The 1387-nt window shown below is 49.6% G+C and overlaps 1 protein-coding gene across 1 annotated transcript in view; it reads right to left on the bottom strand.

Moving 5' to 3' along the window:
* The window catches only part of LOC126394935 (protein mono-ADP-ribosyltransferase PARP14), a 118703-nt gene extending 117316 nt beyond the window's left edge, over positions 1–1387 (bottom strand). The window contains exon 1 of the mRNA XM_050052076.1: positions 3–1387. Coding sequence (XP_049908033.1) covers positions 3–1387 — 1385 coding nt within the window. The remainder of the gene's footprint in view (positions 1–2) is intronic.

Genomic DNA, 1387 nt, shown 5'->3' with positions numbered 1-1387 from the left:
GCTGTGGCAGTGTCATTGAAGGTCCGAGGTCTATGAACTCTTTGTTGACAGCTGTGGCCAGGACTCTCACGGTCTTATCATTGTTGTCCACCAGGTGAATCTTTGTCAATGATCTCGGACCCCCTGGACTGTCGCAGAACTCCCGCACAGCCTGAGCAATGGTCTCAGCACAGAGGTCAACAGGAAAACCAAACACACCTGAGCTGATCGCTGGCAGCGCGATGGTTGAGCAGTTCACTTCCTCCGCTCGTGTCAGACTTCTTTTAACAGCGAGGTTCAGACGTGACACTGATGTCTTCCTGTCAAAGTCAGAGAACCGTGGACCAACTGCATGGACAACGTGCTTGCAAGGCAGGTTGTATGCACCTGTTACGATGGCATCACCTGGACGTAGTTTTCCATTCCTGGCAACGTGGCTGTCGCTGGTTTTCTGCAGCTCCGGTCCTGCAGCCTTGAGCAATGCTAAAGCCAGGCCACCAATGTGCTTCAACTCCTCGTTAGCTGCGTTGACCACTGCATCCACTTTGAAGCTACAGATGTCTGCCTTGCTGACGGAAACCAGAACTCCACTCGTGGTCTTCACTTTGCAATAACTAAGGCCATTTTCTTCCTCGCAGTCTTCTCCCTCCTCTTCCTCTTGAATCTCTGGACGAAGCAATACCACACAGCTGAACTCTGTCATTATTGTAGACAGGAACAGGCTTCCTTGAGTCTGAAAGTACTTCTTAGCTCCAGGCTTGTCCACGATGAAGGTGTCAGTGAACAGAGCACCAGTCAGCTCCTGAAAGCAGAATTTGGCTTTCTGGACATGGAGACGAGCTCCAGCCAGGATGATTTTTGGCCTCTCTGAGTCAAAACGGATTTCCACATCATTAGCTTTGGCAATACTGACCCAATCTTCTGATTTCTTCTTGCCAATGAACTGAACAACAGCACAGGACTCGACACGAATGGTTTCTTGAACTCGTGAGTAGTTCTCGATGAATTCCTTCAGACTGCGGGTGACCTCTTTCACTGGATCCTGGAAGCCGGCCACCATTACTTTGTCTCTTCTCTCTGGGTGGATCTGAATGGCCACTGTTCTCTTATTCGCAGAGTTGTAGGTGTCCAACAGCTGTTGTTTCAGGTTCACCCAGTTGTGAAGTTTCAGAACTTCCTGGTCTTCTACATCCAGAGTCTGCACAGCTAAAGCGGTCTTCATCTTACTCTCAGCAGCAGCAAGAACACTTTCAGAACTCCCCAACAGGAAGAGCCCTTTGCTCTCAATGCTGTAGATGGCACTGATGCCTTGGGATGTGAACAGGCACTGCGACATCACCATGGGATCCACTGTCTTGAGAAAGTCTAGAAGATGTGGGGCAGGAAAATTCAGCTGCTTTTTACTCAT

Source organism: Epinephelus moara, chromosome 8 (assembly GCF_006386435.1).
Source record: "Epinephelus moara isolate mb chromosome 8, YSFRI_EMoa_1.0, whole genome shotgun sequence".
Lineage (NCBI taxonomy): Eukaryota > Metazoa > Chordata > Actinopteri > Perciformes > Serranidae > Epinephelus > Epinephelus moara.
The sequence above is the reverse complement of the archived record's forward strand: the minus strand, read 5'-3'. Positions and strand labels throughout refer to the sequence as shown.